General features: G+C 57.3%; 2 protein-coding genes and 2 pseudogenes across 3 annotated transcripts in view; 1 reads left to right on the top strand and 3 right to left on the bottom strand.

Annotated features, from left to right (window-relative positions):
- Positions 1-484: 484 nt before the first annotated feature.
- LOC111551681 lies at positions 485-1,203 on the bottom strand (annotated as a pseudogene).
- C17H16orf90 (chromosome 17 C16orf90 homolog) lies at positions 729-3,854 on the top strand. Its single transcript, XM_023225741.2, has 3 exons — positions 729-980; positions 2,464-2,817; positions 3,348-3,854. The coding sequence occupies exons 2-3, from the start codon at positions 2,679-2,681 to the stop codon at positions 3,503-3,505; spliced, it is 297 nt and encodes a 98-aa protein (XP_023081509.1). The 5' UTR covers positions 729-980; positions 2,464-2,678; the 3' UTR covers positions 3,506-3,854.
- Positions 3,855-9,914: 6,060 nt separating this feature from the next.
- LOC111551687 lies at positions 9,915-11,890 on the bottom strand (annotated as a pseudogene). Its single transcript, XR_002734435.2, has 2 exons — positions 11,757-11,890; positions 9,915-11,353 (listed from the first exon to the last, which is right to left on the bottom strand). The product of XR_002734435.2 is annotated as an uncharacterized LOC111551687 (transcript).
- NAA60 (N-alpha-acetyltransferase 60, NatF catalytic subunit) overlaps positions 9,915-15,768 on the bottom strand; it is a 28,741-nt gene continuing 22,887 nt past the window's right edge. The window contains exons 4-6 of the mRNA XM_023225745.1: positions 14,225-14,321; positions 13,232-13,466; positions 9,915-12,118 (exon numbers count right to left, since the gene is read on the bottom strand). Coding sequence (XP_023081513.1) covers positions 11,962-12,118; positions 13,232-13,466; positions 14,225-14,321 — 489 coding nt within the window. The 3' untranslated portion in view covers positions 9,915-11,961. The remainder of the gene's footprint in view (positions 12,119-13,231; positions 13,467-14,224; positions 14,322-15,768) is intronic.

The raw sequence follows: 15,768 nt of genomic DNA, 5'->3' as shown, positions 1-15,768 counted from the left end.
TATACCTCCTTGGTTAAATGTATTCCTATTTTATTCTTTTTATTCTTCACTAGTATCTAGAAATACAATTAATTTTTGTGTGGTGATTTTATGACTTGAGATTTTTCTGAACTTCATTAGCTCTGAATAAGCTCTACTAGGTTTAGGATTTATTTTTCAAGTGTGAATTATTTAATATTTCCTATATACAAGATCAGGTTGCTGGGCGCGGTGGGTCATACCTGTAATCCCAGCACTTTGGTAGGCCGAGGTGGGCGGATCACCTGAGGTCTGGACAACATGGCGAAAGCCCGACTCTACTAAAAATGCAAAGATTAGCTGGGCGTGGTAGTGGATGCCTGTAATCCCACCTCCTCGGGAGGCTGAGGCAGAAGAAGCACTTGAACTTGGGAGGCTGAGGCTGCAGTGAACCGAGATCGCGCCACTGCAAAAAAAAAAAAAAAAAAAAAAAAAAAATCAATCAGGTTGTCTGTGACTAGAGAAAACTGAATGTTTAACTTTTTTTTTTTTTTTGGTCAGCATCCAAAATCTTTTTAATAAGAGGATTCATTTTTGTAGCCTCTTGCTGGCCCGTCGGCCTCTGGGGCGTTCGAACTTCTGGTCCCTAGAGCGGAAATAGGGTTTGGCGAGGACCGGAGAGCAGGACGGTGCGGCCGCCCTTGGGGAAGTCCAGGCCCAGCTGGTCGAAAGTCAGGATCTTGCCCCGCACCCTGAGGTTGCCGCTGCGGGCCGGCTGGTCACGGGCAGCGCACACACCCTCAGTTTGGGCACCTCCTGAACCCGCGCGTCATCCGTTAGCGTCCCCACAACCACGGCCGTTTTGTTTCCCATCCAGGAAGCTTCATCTTCCGGATCATCCGGGAAAGGGACAGAGGTGGCCGACTGGTGCGACTCATCAACAACCTCTTCAGCCCAACCTGGTTGAATGTGGAGGTAGTTCGTCTGGCCAGTAACCTGCACAGCTTGACCAACAGCTTCAGGTAGATATCCTGGTTCTTGGGCTCCTTGCGCCAAACCTTTAGGTCCTTGTTGCGGCGGATGTCAACTCCCATGATGGCGCCTCCTGCTCAGCCAGGTCCCGGAAAATGAATGTTTTGTTTTTTTGTTTGTTTGAGACGGAGTCTAGCTCTGTCACCCAGGCTGGAGTGCACTGGCGAGATCTCGGCTCACTGCAAGCTCCACCTCCCGGGTTCACACCATTCTCCTGCCTCAGCCTCCCGGGTAGCTGGGACTATAGCCGCCCGCCGCCACGCCCGGCTAATTTTTTGTACTTTTAGTAGAGACGGGGTTTCACCGTGTTAGCCAAGATGGTTGTGATTTCCTGACCTTGTGAGCCGCCCACCTCGGCCTCCCAAAATGCTGGGATTACAGGCGTGAGCCACCGCGCCCAGCCTGAATGTTTAACTTTTTAAGAAACTGCCAAACTGTCTTACAGAGTTGTTGCGCCATTTTACACTCCCACCAGCAGTATACGGGAGTTCCAGTTCCTCCGCATCCTTACACTTGATGTGGTCCACACAATGCATGGTAACGGATTAACTGGAAAATGAACAGTTAGAAAAGTTAAGTTACTTGCTCAGTCACCCAGAACAACCTTCCCTCCCTCCCTCCCTCCCTCCCTTACTTCCCCTCTTTCTCTCTTTCCTTTCTCTCTTTATTTCTCTTTTCTTTCTTTCTGACGGAGTCCAGCTCTGTTGCCCAGGCTGGAGTGCAGTGGCACGATCTCGGTTCACTGCAACTTCCGGGTTCGGCACTGTCCTCTCCCAAACTAGGGGTCCAGGAAGGGTAGGAGTCTTCCCTGTGATGTCATAAGAACCAGTCGCCAGGGGAGACCTGCCAATGTACCCCCTAGGTGGGGGAGAGCAGGGTCCTGCTGCACCCAAGTCCCGGTCGCTCCTCCCCACCACACTGGCCCTCCATGGAAGCCTTGATCTGTGCATTTTCTGAGCTGCGCATAAGAGAAGGTGCCGGGCTGCAGGGAGGAGTGGCAGGAAGAGAGATGGACTCCTGTCCCCACCTGGGCCCAAAGCCGTGGGGTGGCCTCAGGGACATGTATGCTTGGGAGAGGGGAATGGCCACAGGGCCAGGCCATGAGTCCCTGGGCTGGTCACTTTCTCTCAAACCCACTGTGCAATTTCTCTGCAGGGACCAGAATACTCTTTCTAGGGTAGTGGGCAGAACAGGGTAGTAGAAAGGACTTGAGGTCCTGAAAGCACTCTTAGTACCAAGGCCCTAGGCTTCCCAGGTCTCCCTGTTGGTTGGTAGTGGGAAGAGGAGTCATGTCTTGGGCATGGGCAGGGGGAGGCAGTGGACTGGGCCTATTTGACACACAGGTGAACTGAGGCCAGGCTGGCTGGGGGTTCAGCCCATCATGTGAGCTGGTCTCAGAGGCATGTGACCGTACCCTCCCCTCATGGCTGCTGTGGGGGGCTGGCCACCACCCTCCCGCTGTCTCCTCTGCAGATGCAGTGAGCCAGGCCCAAGGACGTCCTGGCCACCCCGACATACCCCCCAACATCTACGAGGGGGGCCTGGGGTCCCCACAGCCACAGTGCCCCAGTGCCCAGGGAAGCAAGCCCAAGAACTTCCGGCTGCGCCACCTCCGAGGCCTGGGCCTCTACCTGGAGAGCCACCCACCACCCGCTGGCCAGTGTGAGAGCCACTGGCTGAGCCGGCTCATGGCTGGGGGCTGCCTGCCACAGCCTGAGGGCACAGCCTGGGCCCTGGACCTGCCACAAGGGACTCTGGGCCCAGGTAACAGCCTCTGCTCAGCCCTTCTGGAAGCCCGATTGCCCAGGGACAGCTTGGGAAGCAGTGGTGAGCTCTGTCAAGGCAGGACTGGGCAAGGGGGGAAGACCCCAGGGGATGGCTGGGCTAGGGCCTCAGACGGGCCCTTCTCCACTCCAAGCCTCCACAGTGGCGCCATGCCCCAGAAGGCCAAGATCTTGATGAATCTGTCCCTATCCCTGTGTCACGCACGGCTGGGTGGGGCCTGGAGAATCCACCAGGGACAAAGAGGTGCGAGAAAAAGGGAGGCTCTGGGAGGGAGGTCTGGGTGACTGCCCCAGCTCCACACTCGGTGAGGGGCCTTGGAAGCTGTCTCCTTTGCTGGGCCTCAGTTTTCCCTCTTGTAAAATGAGGATTCAGGTTAGACGGTCCTTCCAGTTGAACCATTCTTTTCCCTCAGCCTCCTCCCTTTCCTGGGAATTCTGTCAGGGAAGAAGCATTGCCCCCTTCCCTTCTGTTTTCAAGAATATCGGATGCTGGGAACCCTAGGGTGGGCTGCCAGCCTCCCCGCCAGCCTCCCCTTGGCTTCCTCGAGTGACTCCTCTCTCCTCTTTCCTCAGCTTCCAGTTCCACTATGGACCCAGACAAGGGTGCCCTCCCCCAGCCTGGTCCTTCTGAGGGCTTGGGACTCAGGCCCAAGAGGTCCTGGGGGGCCTGGGAAGAGGCGATGTGTCCCTTGTGCAAGAGAACCCGCTCTGGGGCCCTGGAGAGGCTATAGGGATCCCAAGTGCCAGGACTGGGGACAGGAGGGGAAGGATGGCCGAGGAGGCAGCCCGAGCAGGAGGCGCTCAGCTCCCGGCAGTGGCCCTGCCACATGGGGTGGCCCAGGCAGCAGCCCAGCGCCCAGGCCTGGGCCTCGGGAGAATGTGATGGGGAGTGGGAGGAGGAGGAGGTCCCGAGGGAGGGGCAGAAGCAATAGAAGTATGGCCATGCCCTTGCAGCCCGCTCAGACTCCAGTCAGCCACTTGTACCTGGGAGGCTGGGCTGAGGGGATAATCAGGTCCCCCTGCCTCCTACCTGAGAGGCCGGCGAGCCCACAGGTCTGATCTCAATAAAAGCCAAGGCCTCCACGTTCTTGTCCATCTCCCTGTCTGTCATCAGGCCAGTTTGGTGAGAAAAACAGTCCTGTGTCTCTCCAGGGATGGGTCTGCTGCGCCCCCCGCGCTTAGTTGCCAGGGCGTGAGAGGTGTGAGCTGGGGCAAGGGCCTATGGGAACACCAAGGAGGTAGTCTGGGAGGGCTTCCTGGATGAGACACTGCTGAGCCTGGCTCCACAGGGTGGAGAGGGGCTCAACAGCCCACCTCGTGAGCCACCATGCCCGGCTAATTTTCTATTTTTTTTGGTTATGTTTTTGGGTTTTTTTTTTGAGATGGAGTCTCGCTCTGTCGCCCAGGCTGGAGTGCAGTGGTGCAGTCTTGGCTCACTGCAAGCTCCACCTCCCAGGTTCATGCCATTCTCCTGCCTCGGCCTCCCCAGTAGCTCGGATTATAGGCGCCCGCCACCATGCCCGGCTAATTTTTTTGTATTTTTTTTAGTAGAGACTGGGTTTCACCATGTTCGCCAGGATGGTCTCGATTTCCTGACCTCGTGATCCACCTGCCTCGGCCTCCCAAAGTGCTAGGATTATAAGCGTGAGCCACTGCGCCCGGCCTAATTTTCTATTGTCTTAAGAGTTGGAGGGCGGGGGGGGGGGTCCTGCTATGTTGCCCAGGCTGGTCTCGAACTCCTGAACTCAAGTGATCCTCCCACCTCGGGAGGATCCTAAATGCAGGCCATGGCATTGTGGGTGGAGGGCACAGTGGATGAAGGAAGGCAGGGCCGGGTCAGGGAGGGCACCAGGGAGGAGAGCAGCCGAGGCAGGGATGTGGACCTGGGCCCTACCTGCCCCCTACCAGGTGAGGTCACTGCTCTGTGGGACCTCAGCTACCACGTCCCTCTGGGCAGGATGAGCACAGCCCTTCTCCTCCCAGCTGGGCCAGACTCTGGACACCCAGGCGTGGGCTTCCTCTGTGCCGGGGTGTCTCCACTCGACTCTGTTGATGTTTGGGATTGGATCATTCTTTGGGATGGAGGCCGTCCTGTGCATGCAGGATGCTAAGCAGTACCTCTGGCCACCACCCACTTGGTACCTGTAGCACCCTCCTCTAAGCTGTGACAGCAAGTGTCTCCAGACATTGTCCGGTGTCCCTGGGGAGCACTGTTACCGTGAGTGAGAAGCCTGCTGATACGGTTAGGCTGTGTCCCCACCCAAATTTCATCTCGAATTGTAATCCCCACGTGTTGAGGGAGGGACCTCATGGGAGGTGACTGGATCATGGGGTGGGGTGGGGGGTTCTGCCATGCTGCTCTCATGATAGTGAGTTATCACAAGATCTGATGCTATAAAAGTGTTTGGCAGTGAGCCAGGCGCAGTGGCTCACACCTGTAAACCCAGCACTTTGGGAGGCCGAGGCGGGCGGATCACGAGATCAGGAGATTGAGACCATCCTGGCTAACACGGTGAAACCCTATCTCTACCAAAAATATAAAAAATTAGCCAGGCGTGGTGGTGGGCGCCTGTAGTCCCAGCTACTCAGGAGGCTGAAGCAGGAGAATGGAGTGAACCCGGGAGGTGGAGCTTGCAGTGAGCCAAGATCGTGCCACTGCATTCCAGCCTGGGCGACAGAGAAAGACTCTATCTCAAATAAAAAATAAGCAAACAATAAAATGTGTTTGACAATTCCACCCTTCCCCCCCACCACCGCCTCTCTGTCCTGCCACCTTGTGAAGAAGGTGCCTGCTTCCCCTTTGCCTTCCGCTGTGACTATAAATTTCCTGAGGCCTCCCAGCCACGTGGAACAGAGTCAATTAAACCTTTTTTGTTTATAAATTACCCCGTCTCAGGTATCAGTGTCCAAACGGACTAATACACTTGCTCTGTTCCACCAGGCCTCCATCCTATGGGGAGAAGATGGGAGCACCTGGGCTTGCCTCAGTGACCTTCCTGTCTGGTGACTGCAGCCTGGGTCAGGCTAGGGCCGAGTGCCACTGGGCTCCTGCCAGGTCGCATGCTCTGGGCTCCTGCCAGGTCACATGTGATGTGCCCAGGACTGACAGGCTCCTTCCATTCCCCGGTACCCTGGGCCCACCCTGGACAGTTCTTCTGTCGCTGGGACAGCAGATCCTGGAGACTTCAGTCCTTGGGTGGTTTTTGGGTTGTTCTAAGTATGCAGGCATGGCCTGGGGTGGGGGACGCCCAGGGCTGTAGAGTCCCCAGGAGGGGGAGCTCTGAGAGAGCAGGTGTTTAGATGCTGCACCCAAGAGCAGCTGTGATGGGGCAGGTGTGGGTGGGGTGCAGCTGGCCTGAGGCCCACTGATAAGTCACTTGGGGTGGTGGAAGGGCAGCTGCCTTCTCTCTCTCCCACAACACTCACTCCCCAGAGACGCAGAGGCCAGGTGGACCCAAGAGACCACTTAAAGATGGACATTAGGGAGGCTGCTGAGGGAACACCAAGTGACACCTGCCCCAGCCACCAGCTGTGGATGCTGGGCAGAACTGAGGCCGTCCAGAGGCCAGCAATACAAAGTCCTTGGAATCTGGAGACCATTAGGGGCCTAATCCACTCTTTTTTTCCCTTTTTTTTTTTTTTGGAGACAGGGTCTTTCTCCCAGGCTGGAGTGCAGTAGCATGATCTTAGCTCACTGCAGCCTTGAACTCCGGGGCTCACGTGATCTTCCTACCTCGGCCTCCTGAGTAGCGGGAACCAAAGGCACTTGCCACCATGTCCAGCTAATTAAAAACTTTTTTGGTAGAGAAAGGGTCTCACTATGTTGCCCAGGCTGGTCTTCAACTCCCAGCCTCAAGTGATGCTCCCGCCTCCACCTCCTAAAGTGCTGGGATTACAGGTGAGGCTCCACACTGGGCTCTATGTTTAACAATCATAGCTCACTGCAGCCTTAAGCTCCTGCGCCAAGTGACCCTCCCATCTCAGCCTCCTGAGTAGCTGGGACCACAGGTGTGGGACACCATGCCCAGCTAATTTTCTATCTTTTTTAAGAGATGAGGGTCTCACTATGTTGCCCAGGCTGGTATTGAACTCCTAAGCTTAAGAGACCCTCCTGTCTTGGCCTCCCAAAGTACTGGGATTACAGGCCTCAGCCACCGCACCTGGACTCCACTCACTTCTGAACAGAGTGGAGGCTCAGAGAGAAGCACCGTTTTCCCCAGGCTCCAGATTTTGTGTGTGGGGGGCGGTCCCAGGCTGTGGTCAGTGGCCCCACTGCTACCCCGATGAGCCATGTGTCTTGGTGTTCTGGCCCCTGTGTAGCCCCCTCCCCCTGAATTGGGACAGGCTCCAGATCTTGCTTTACCAGTAGAATGTGGCAAAGTGGCAGGGTGTCACTTCTGGGCAGTAAGGAAGCCTGGCAGCTTCCCAGGAGCTCAGTGGCCCCATAAAGAGTCTACCCTGGGACTGTGGTATGGTGCAAAACCAGCCTAGCCCGAGGAAGCCATGGAAGGAAGGAGCCAAGCCCACGGCCACTGCTGAGCTCACTGAGGGCAGCCCTGTGGGTAGGGCCATCTTTCACGCAGGTCCTCCAGCCCCGCCAGCTTGTCTAGCTAATGCCACACGGAGTCCCTGCTGACTCCTGTCCCAGCTAGAATTGGAAGCAAACAGAATGGTCCCTGCTTAGGCTGTGAAACTTTAATATAGTCTGTTATTCGGGCGGGTGTGGTGGCTCACGCCTGTAATCCCAGCACTTTGGGAGGCCAAGGTGGTTGGATCACGAGGTCAGGAAATCAAGACCATCCTGGCTAACACGGTGAAACCCCGTCTCTACTAAAAATACAAAAAGAAATTAGCCGGGCGAGGTGGTGGGCACCTGTAGTCCCAGCTACTCGGGAGGCTGAGGCAGGAGAATGGCGTGAACCCGGGAGGCAGAGCTTGCAGTGAGCCGAGATCGCACCACTGCACTCCAGCCTGGGCGACAGAGCAAGACTCCGTCTAAAAAAAAAAAAGACAGTCTGTTACTCAGCCACAGACAGCAGTAGCCAGGATTTTACCGCTGAGAAAGACATCTGCTGCAGCAGCCACATGCTGGCCCCAAAGAAAACTGGCTCTAAATTGGCCTCTAGACAGTTCCTCCCGCAAAACCTCCCAAAGCCTTTTTGAGAAGCACTCCAACAGGCTGAGAGGCAAAAAACCCAGTCATGGTGTGCTGCGGCGGGAGTCCATGTGGAGAAAGCAGCACCTGGCCTGAGCAAGCAGACGCTCAGGAAAACACACACTGACCATCCCTGGGCACGCCCCTCACCCCGTGAGTCCCTGAACACCGGTGGGCTGGGACTGAAGGACCAGGAGTCTGTCTCCGTCCTGGAAGTACGAAGGACCCCTACCCTGTTGGAGATCCTTGGGTGGTGTGTGCAGGGACCGGGGAGACCCAGGGCTGCTTCGGGCTCCACCTGAGCAGGCCTGGGGCAGAGCTGGCTCTGTTCAGGGCTGGCCTCCGTGCTATGTCTGGGTGTATCCCGTGTGAGTGTCCCATCTCTCCCTGCATCCCACACTCCCTTTCTGCCCCCCAGTGGAGTAGGAGCATTTGCGTCCCAGCTCTGCGGTCTGGTGGGGCTATGGTGAGAGGCCTGGAGCAGCGACAGTCCTGCCTGGCCTCACTGAAGCAGGGCCTAAGGATCCACAGCCCCCTCACCTGGGCAAGTTACTAATTGGTCACACAATTGACCAAAGGCCCCCAAGAGTTACCCTCTTAAACCGCAAGGTGACTCATCAGCAAAGGTGAAACTGTCCTTGCTGGAGTAACCGAGACTGTGCTTCCCCAGCAGACGCTCCCGTGGGCAAGCTCAGCGGGTTAATCTGGTTTCACTCACTCCGTGGCTTTGGACATGTGTCCGCCATGCCCAGCTGCCTGGCCTCCCAGGGCACCAGCGTCCACCCCCACTCCATCTTGCAGATGCCTCAGACCCTCTCCTGGGAGGACCCTCAGCAAGTTGCATGTCTCCCGGCCACTGGCTGAGGTCAACAGCACAGGAACGGTGTAACAGAGCAGCCACGCAGGCTTCAGAGTGGTCCAGGCCTGGGCCCAACACTCACAAACTGCGTGGCCCCTGGGCAACTCCCAGACCCCAAGCCAGCTCTCCTTATCTCTAACAGGAATAGCAACATCCCCTGAGGGTGGCCAGAAGTTTCCAGGAGAGGCTGATGGAAGCACAGGTCTGTGCTGGGCAGGCACCCACCTCAGGCTCCACAGCGGGGTGCACCCAATCACCCTTGGAGCCGCCTGTCTGGACTGGGCCCCAGCTCAAGGCCTACAGCCAGGGAGATGGGGGCCTTCCAGTGAAAAAACGACCCAGTGTGCTTCTCAACTTTTTTTTTTTGAGACAAGAGTCTCACTCTGTCGCCCAGGCTGGAGTGCAGTGGCGCAATCTCGGCTCACCGTAAGCTCTGCCTTCCGGGTTCACGCCATCCTCCTGCCTCAGCCTCCCAAGTAGCTGGAACTACAGGCACCCACTGCCACGCCTGGCTAATTTTTTGTAATTTTAGTAGAGACAGGGCTTCACCATGTTAGCCAGGATGGTCTCGATCTCCTGACCTTGTGATCCGCCTGCCTTGGCCTCCTAAAGTCCTGGGATTACAGGCGTGAGCCACCGCACTTTAGAACCTCTTACCCAGGTTTGAATTCTTTTTCAGGAGTCTTGCTCTGCCACCAGGCTGGAGTGCAGTGGCACCATCTCGGCTCAATGCAGCCTCCGCCTCCTGGGTTCAAGCGATTCTCCTGCCTCAGGCTCCCGAGTAGCTGGGGCTACAGGTGCACACCACCACGTCCGGCTAATTTTCATTTTAGCAGAGACAAGGTTTCACCGTGTTGGTCAGGCTGGTCTTGATCTCCTGACGTCATGATCCACTCGCTTCGGCCTCTCAAAGTACTGGAATTACAGGTGAGAGCCACCGTGCCCGGCCAAAGGTTCTCATTCTTTGGCAGAGTTAATCACACAAAACCATCACAAAACCATCAGCCTGTTTATCTGGAAGCTATCCTGGGGCCTTGCCAGTGACAAGCAGCTCCAGGCCAACTTCAGCTACGGGGCGAGGCCCGAGGTGCAGCTACGTGGGTACGGGAAACAGGTTGTGACCAACTCCAGTGAAAGTCTATGTATTTGCTCATAATGAGACAGAACGCTACAATCTGTTCAACACTGGGCTGGACACTGCAGTGATTAGGGGCAGGCGTGGGGCAGGGTAAGGCCTCTGAGCCCGAGGACAAATGTCCATGGCAGAGGCTTCCAGAAGACTCATCCCTTACCCTGTGGGGCAGAAATAGAAATCACATGATCACCGCTGATTTGCAGTGGAGAGGGTGCTGAGCTGGGCCTGGCAGGCAGGCAGCCTCAGCAGAGGTTCAGGCAGTCAGCATGGCGCGGCCCTCCCGCCAGCACCATCAGGTCAGCAGAGGTTCAGGCAGTCAGCATGGCACGGCCCTCTGGCCAGCATTGTCAGGGAGGGGGATGCTGCTCCTACCTGGGGCCTGCCTTCATTTTGAGGGCCCCTGGCCCCAGCTGAGGTCAAGAGGGGACCTGGGGCTGCCCCAGCACCCTGAAAGCCCCCGGCTGGGCAGCTCTGGAGGAGGAAGGACACAAGTCCCCGAGGCCCCGTTTGCCCAGGGTTGTTCCTCCCCCTCCCTCCTCCTCAGGCTGGGGCAGGGTGGCACTGCTAGGACCCTCCCCCTGTCCCCCACCCCACCCCTGCATCGGAGTGTAGGGCAGGCAGCAAGCAGCATTTGGGGGATGCAGGGTGGAGAGGATGCTAGAAGTGTGTGATGCACCCACGGCACTGACAGCCTCTCCACCCTCACAGGCTGAGGGCCCACAAGGCACAGGACTGCCCCCTGCCCACAAGGCCAGGCCCTACGAGACACATGGCAGCCTTGAGGCCCAATGTCGAGCTCAGCTTCCTCCTGTCTGCATGTGGCCAGGCCTCGGAGCAGCAGCTCATGGCAGCATGAGGGCGGGCGGGGAGGACCCAAGGAGTCTCGGCGGCGCCTGTCCTCAGCAGGTCAGCTGAACAGAGCATGCCATGGTCCGATGGGCAGTGTGACCTCCCAGGGCACTAGGAACTGCACGGAAGGTGCCAAGGAGCAGGAACCGTCTAGGCGTGTGACCGCCTGTGCCAGGGGGCTGAGCCTCAGAGCTCTGTGCTTGCGAGGAAAGCCTCCCCTAGGCTGCCCACCCCTCATCGCCCCCTCATGGAGGACGCCCCAGGCTTCTTTGGGCTGGCTCTGGAGGGGGATAGGGCATTCCCTTTATTGCGCCCCCTTGTTCCGAGGCTCCTGTGCCTTTACGGTCAAGTGTGTCCATAATACTTGTGTTCCTCCCTTGCAGCAGAAAGTCCCCTCCGGCTTTGCAGGAAGGAGCTGCAGGAACAGGCAGCAGAGTGGGAGAGGCCCAGTGAGGGCAGCCCCCTCCCAGCGAATGCAGCCACACTGGGTCAGCCCTGGGGACGGCGCGTGCGCAGGTAGGCAGGGCCAGGGCGGCAGCAGGGGCAGAGGTTTCCAGAAGCAGAAAGGGGAGCTGAAGAGCCTGTGGGGAAGAGAAGAGCAGGGCAGGGTGAAGGCCCGGCGGAGACGCTCTGCCCATCCCACACCCCGCCTATGGGCCACACAGCTGGGCCTGGGTGCTCCAGGAGCATGAGCCCTTCTCCAGGCCATGGTGTCTCCCTGCAGCCACCAGGCCCCTCTCCGTCCCCACACAAATAAAGGCACTGATGGATCCAAAGTCAGTTACAGCCCAGTGGCCGTGGAGCCTGCTATGTGAGCTTGGCACAAGTCACCAAACCTCTGGGCTGTGCTGGTGCACAAGGTGGTAGACTCTGCAGTCCCCACGGCCCCTTCCAGCTCTGCCGTTCTCTGTGCCCATGCAGGGCCTTCTGCTTTTGTGGCTGGAGGCACCAAGCTCCCATACCCTCCTGTCTGCTGTGGCATACCTGCCACAGATGGGCACGCTCTGCGCGTGCTCACGATGTTCTGTTCCCGAGCCCGTGTAGCACCGGGCCTGCAGCTGGGGCAGGCCGATGAGCCCAGTAGATGGCTGGTAGCTCCTTGCAGAAGATAGCAGGGGTCAGATGGACAGAAAGGCGGGCTCTGTGGGGGGCCAAAGGGTGGGGCTTGGCGGCGGCTGCCCAGCCGACATCACATGGTCCGGCTGTACTCGATGCCACTCTTGGAAGAGATGCCCGACCATGGCAGGAAGCTGCAGAGCAGGCTATGGGCCTGGCGGTAGACTCTGTGCGGGATGGAGCAGGGGCTCAGGCTGGCTAGTGCAGAGCCCAGGTGCTGGATGTAGTCCGTGGGGCTCTGTTAAGGAAGATTCCGACTTGCCCTGACCATGCTCACCAGGGCACAGTCATCAGGGGCCGGCACAGTGGCCTGCGGGACTGTGTGCAGACGGTAAGCCAAGCTCGGGAGGCAGAGAGCCCGCTAAGCCTCTGCAGAGCTGGAAAGGCCCATGAGACGAAGTGGCCTCTGCTGTGCAAAATAACAAAAGGGTGGGGTCTGGGGACAGAGGGGCCTCCTGAGTGAGGCCACGGGCATGAGGACACCCCTACACCCAGGGATGTAGAGCGGGTGGGGAAGGGGCCTGGCAGAAGAGCAGGTGCTTCTGGTTCTCCCTAGATCCTCAACCCTTGGGGCAGCAGGAGGGACAGAGCCCTGTCCTTACGACAAGGAGGGGGTCAACAGTGCTGACCCCTAGATGTCTGCAGGGACCCGTCTCCACATAAGCTAGAAGGCCTGTGGAGTATGGGGTCACCCCTCTCTTTTCTGCTTATTATTCTATGTAATGAATAAATACTAAACTCCTGAATTTGAAAACACACACACAGGCACAGCATGTTTTGGGCCACATTCGGTGACTATTAAAAAGTTTCCTGGCTTCCCTCCGACCTGTCAGGGGCCAGTGAGAGTTACGGAGAAGGAAGCGGGGAAGGGCACACCTTTGGGTTAAGCATCCCATAAGGAAGGTTTGAACCCAGGTGTTCAAAAAAAGCAAAAATCTCTTCTCACCGCACTTGTTTCCCCTCTGCTAGCACAGGTTCCGAGAGGGCAGGGGATCCCGTCTGTTTTGCGCACTGCTGATCCCCAGTGCAAACAGAGCAGGAGGCTCTCCAGCTGGGTGCGGGGGCTCATGCCTATAATCCCAGCACTTTGGGAGGCTGAGGCAGGCGGATCATTTGAGCTCAGGAGTTGGAGACCAGCCTGGGCAACATGGTAATATGTGCAGCTGAATTTACCCAAATGTGCATCAGATTTACCCACAACACGATCAGGTCAGGGAGAGAAGCGTCCATGAGCTCGGCCACCTGAACGTCATGTGAGGGGGACCACCGTTCCAACTTCCTCACTAGCTCTGCCACCCTACGGACAGGAAGCCACAGTCCCTCTCCCCAGAAGTGAAGGATATAAAATGGTCCAGGGAGGGTGGCCGCCATTGATGTAGAGGACATAGGTGAAGCCGTCTTTGAGGACCCCCCGGATGGAGTAGTAATAGGGGAGATAGTGATGCTGCTTGAAGTCTCTGTGTTCGTAGAAGTTGATTGCTGTGTTGTTGGTGGTGAGGACATGAAGGTAAATGGCTTTGCAGTGGTCCTGGGCGGTGGTTGATATGTGATCCTTTAAACTTTCAAGTAAGAGGGAACCTTGGGGAGAAGGGGTAAAGGTTATGCGGGCAGAGCAGTTAGGAAGGATGACTGGACTAGGACGGGGGCTTTGCGCGAGTCTCTCAGAGATGTCTCAGTCCACCGTATCAGAGACCAGCCTTCCTTCACCACCACTGTCAAAGTCCCTAAAATCTCATGGCCAGAGGGAGCCTGGTAGCGACAGACCGCTGGGAGGGACTGCAGAGGTGGCCTGGTAGCGCCCTCCCAGGGGCTGGGCCCGCAAGGAGACTCCCTTTCAGACAACAAACAGGGTAAATGCTAGCCCAGGGAAACACAGACTAGATGGGCCTGGATTTAAAATTAATTAGGACTGCCGCTCACTGGCCATGTGGCCCAGCGGGATGGGACATCGGAGAAACAGTGAGTGGTGCTTCCTCGTGCGTGTTCCCACTTTCTACTCTGAATCATGAGCAGTGAATACACATGAGTTGTACGTGTGGCGGCAGCGGGAGTGAGAGGTGCCCGTTTCCTCAGCTCCATCCTAGGGGCTGAGCAAGGCTGTGGCAGAAAGGCCCGGAGGCATGTGGAAAGAGGATGGCTGGAAGTGGTGGCTGTGCTGGCAGGGGACGGATGATGAAGGTCTGGCCACATGGGGATGGGGATGGAAGATGAGACTGAGGGATGTTCATGAGCGAGAGTTGTTGGGGTCAGGGAAGAGACTGGGTGCGGATGGGATGGGGGTGGGGTGGGACAAGGGGGTGGGATGGGCGCCAAGCCACAGGCCCGGCTGCCCTTACCTATGCCGTGCTTCCTGAACTCTTTTACGACGCCCAGACTCAGGATGTAGGCGACTTGTGTGTCAACAGAGAAGTTGGATGCTAGAATATCTCCATCCTAGAGGAAGAGTCAGAGAGAAAGTCAGGCTCACGCTCCTGGCACACGGCTCACTGCACAGTCCGGCCCCGGCGGGCTCTGCACTGACTCCCCACCACGACAGCCAGAGGGACACCGACTGGAGGGGCAGAATCAAGAGAGAGTGGAGAGGGGCCCCCATTCCCCACGGAAATGAGAGCGTTTATGCCCTTCTGGTGAAAAATGGCTGAAGTAAGAACACACACAAGAAGCTTCTCTTGGAGGTGTGTGGGAGGCCTAGCCAAGGACGGGAATGAGGCTCTGATGCCAGCACGAGGTAAAGTTATGGCATGAAGGGAGCAACTACACAGCACCGCACGGGCCTCGTGGGAATGCACACGTGTCACCTGGTACGCCTGGATGCAGGACAGCGGACAAATGCAGTTTTAGAGGTTCCGTTAGAGAATCGCACGCTGCCCCAGGTGGTCTTGGAGGAGGGAAACTCGGGCAGCCGTCCAACCCCCTCTGCTGCCCCCACAGGGAGAGGACGCCGCCACACCCGCGTAAAGCCACCCACCATCTCGGTTCTAGAGATGGAATTCCGGGTGGGAGTCATGAATCCGATCAGCATGAGGCTCTTAACATCTTCCAACTTGTAAAGAACAAGAAGGCCTTTCTGCTCCCACGTGCTGGGCTGGGGTCAGCCTGTCCGGGCTCCCTGCTCTTCCAGCCCCCTTCAAGACACAGTTCACCCGGACATGTCAGTCCGGGGAGGAAGGCGTTCTTATCACTCTCGTTACTCCAGGCCTGCAGGAAGGGTGTCTGTTCCCCAGCTGACATCTCCTAACAGGGTCTACTTTGCCCTGACCTTGAACTCACTAAGTCTGAGAGGAAGGGGCGAGCCGAATGAGTGCCAGCGTGCAGGCCAGAGGGCCCTCTACTGAGAGCCAGGAACACGAGCCAAAGGGTCCCCATGTCAGCCTTGAGGTAACACAAACACATTCAAGAGGAGGAAGAGACCCAGCCGCCACCTGGGGGCAGGCGCACAGTCACCAGGGGGCACTCAGGAAAGCCACCGGGATGCGGAGGGGGTTCAGGGGAATGAGTCATGGAGGGAAGGTGGGGACCATGTGTCCCATCAAGAAGAGAGATCAGGCTGGGCACGGTGGCTCCCACCTGTAATCCTAGCACTATGGGAGGCCGAGGCAGGCAGATCACTTGAGGCCAGGGGTTCCAGACCAGCATGGCCAACACGGTGAAACCGCATCTCCACTAAAAATACAAAAATTAGCTGGGTGTGGTGGCGCACGTCTAAATCTTAGCTACTTGAGAGGTGGAGGTTGCAGTGAGCCGCAATCAGGATCGCACCACTGCACTCCACCCTGGGTGACAGGAAGACTCTGTTTCAGTTAAAAAAAAGGGTGGGGGTAAGAGAAAAGAATGTTGACATTTGCATTCTGCTACATCTTAGCTCTTAAAAATCAAAGAA

The sequence above is a fragment of the Piliocolobus tephrosceles genome, chromosome 17 (assembly GCF_002776525.5).
Source record: "Piliocolobus tephrosceles isolate RC106 chromosome 17, ASM277652v3, whole genome shotgun sequence".
Taxonomy (NCBI): domain Eukaryota; kingdom Metazoa; phylum Chordata; class Mammalia; order Primates; family Cercopithecidae; genus Piliocolobus; species Piliocolobus tephrosceles.
Note: the sequence above shows the minus strand (reverse complement) of the source record. Positions and strands in the feature narration are given on the sequence as shown.

Coding starts and splice junctions, on each gene's coding strand:
- C17H16orf90 (XM_023225741.2), top strand. CDS start 2,679: ATGGCTGGGGGCTGCCTGCCACAGCCTGAGGGCACAGCCTGGGCCCTG. Junction 2,818..3,347: donor GGACAGCTTGGGAAGCAGTG/GTGAGCTCTGTC, acceptor CTCTTTCCTCAG/CTTCCAGTTCCACTATGGAC.